This window comes from Frankliniella occidentalis, unplaced genomic scaffold (genome assembly GCF_000697945.3).
Source record: "Frankliniella occidentalis isolate FOCC.00 unplaced genomic scaffold, Focc_3.1 Scaffold336, whole genome shotgun sequence".
Classification (NCBI taxonomy): domain Eukaryota; kingdom Metazoa; phylum Arthropoda; class Insecta; order Thysanoptera; family Thripidae; genus Frankliniella; species Frankliniella occidentalis.
In genome coordinates this window covers 1998-3301 of record NW_026267459.1, presented here as the reverse complement: position 1 = coordinate 3301, position 1304 = coordinate 1998, and the positions used below count along the sequence as shown (strand labels likewise).

The following is a 1304-nucleotide window of genomic DNA, read 5'->3' as shown; positions in this document are numbered from 1 at the left end:
TTAAAATTGAACTGACAGAAAAAATTAGGGCAATGACCAAAAAGTACAGGAAACAAAAACACATTTCAAATGTGCTAATAGCATAATTTGTGATCCGAAGAATATTTAACTCGCTGCCAAAGCGTGGCGGGGGCACAGCTGCACAGCCGCTGCCCCCCCTCCCCTAGAGCTCATCCGCCCCCAATTTGTCACACTTGCTGCAGAGCACCTCGGCCCTGGGCAGCACCCGTCGCACCTCGGCGCGCTGCTGGCTGCAGGCGGCCGGCTTGTGTCTGTCGCCGCACCTCCCAAGCACGATCCTCCTGAGCGCCCGCAGCCCGCTCTGCTCCAGCAGCGAGTGCAGGTCGCTGCAGTTCGTTGGCCACTCTTTACGCCCCGCCGTGCCCACGTACAGCCTCAGCTCCTCCAGCGTGCCGCCGTGCGCCCGCAGCAGGGACTGTGTGGTGGCACGGGGGAGGTACCACACGCAGAGCCACTGCAGGCCAGCGTGTCCCGGCGGCAGCGCGGGCAGCACGGGGGGCTCGGCGGACGAGTCGTAGATCATAGGACCCTCCACGTGCAGCCTCCTCAACCGCGGCATGGCGTGCACGGCGAGCAGGTGGGCCTCTTCGGCCCAATCCACGCGCAGCCGCTCCAGCGTAGGCCCGGCGAGCTGCAGCAGCTGCAGGCTCCAGGCGGGGTCCTCCTCGCAGTCCAGGCCGAGCAGCCGGGTCACCTGCGGCAGAACAGTCACTCAGGGCGGCCGATAACGTGCGGAACTGTCTGCAGTGTACCGGACCGGTCTGGCGCACACTCACCCCTGGCGCGTCCCGCAAGGCGGCGGCCTTCTCCTGCTTCTTTTCGTCGGGTCGACTGAGGGTGATCTTGTCTACATCCATCTCCAGCGGGAGTTGCGCCTCGGCAGGTGGTAGGTCGCGGGCGGCAAGGGGAGCTTCAGGAGGTGCGGGCGCAGCTGCAGATGGTACGGGCGCAGCTGCAGGTGGTGCGGGCGCAGCTGCAGGTGGTGGAGCCCGTGCACTAGCCCGGTCCTGCACAACCACACTGGGTGTAGTACAAGGAGACACACGGCAAGTCTCAGAACACTACATGCGGAGTGGTATAGTTAAGCCGTGCGCATGAACGCATGGTTTACTACCAACACCCGTGTAAAAAAAATTTCCGGATATTGACCCAAACTCGTCCGAAACTCGTCTGAACTTTTCGGACGACTTTGGTACAGTTTTCTGACTGCTCTAAGACGACGTTCGGACGTATGGATACCGTTTCGGGCGTCTCAAAGTCGTCCGAAATTCGTCAAACTGTGT

The 1304-nt window shown here is 61.7% G+C and overlaps 1 protein-coding gene across 1 annotated transcript in view; it reads right to left on the bottom strand.

The window, feature by feature from the left end:
• Nucleotides 1–6: 6 nt before the first annotated feature.
• Nucleotides 7–1304, bottom strand: part of LOC113216409 (uncharacterized) — a 2758-nt gene continuing 1460 nt past the window's right edge. The window contains exons 3-4 of the mRNA XM_026436189.2: nt 798–1028; nt 7–715 (exon numbers count right to left, since the gene is read on the bottom strand). Of these exons, the coding sequence (XP_026291974.1) occupies nt 164–715; nt 798–1028 (783 nt within the window). The 3' untranslated portion in view covers nt 7–163. The remainder of the gene's footprint in view (nt 716–797; nt 1029–1304) is intronic.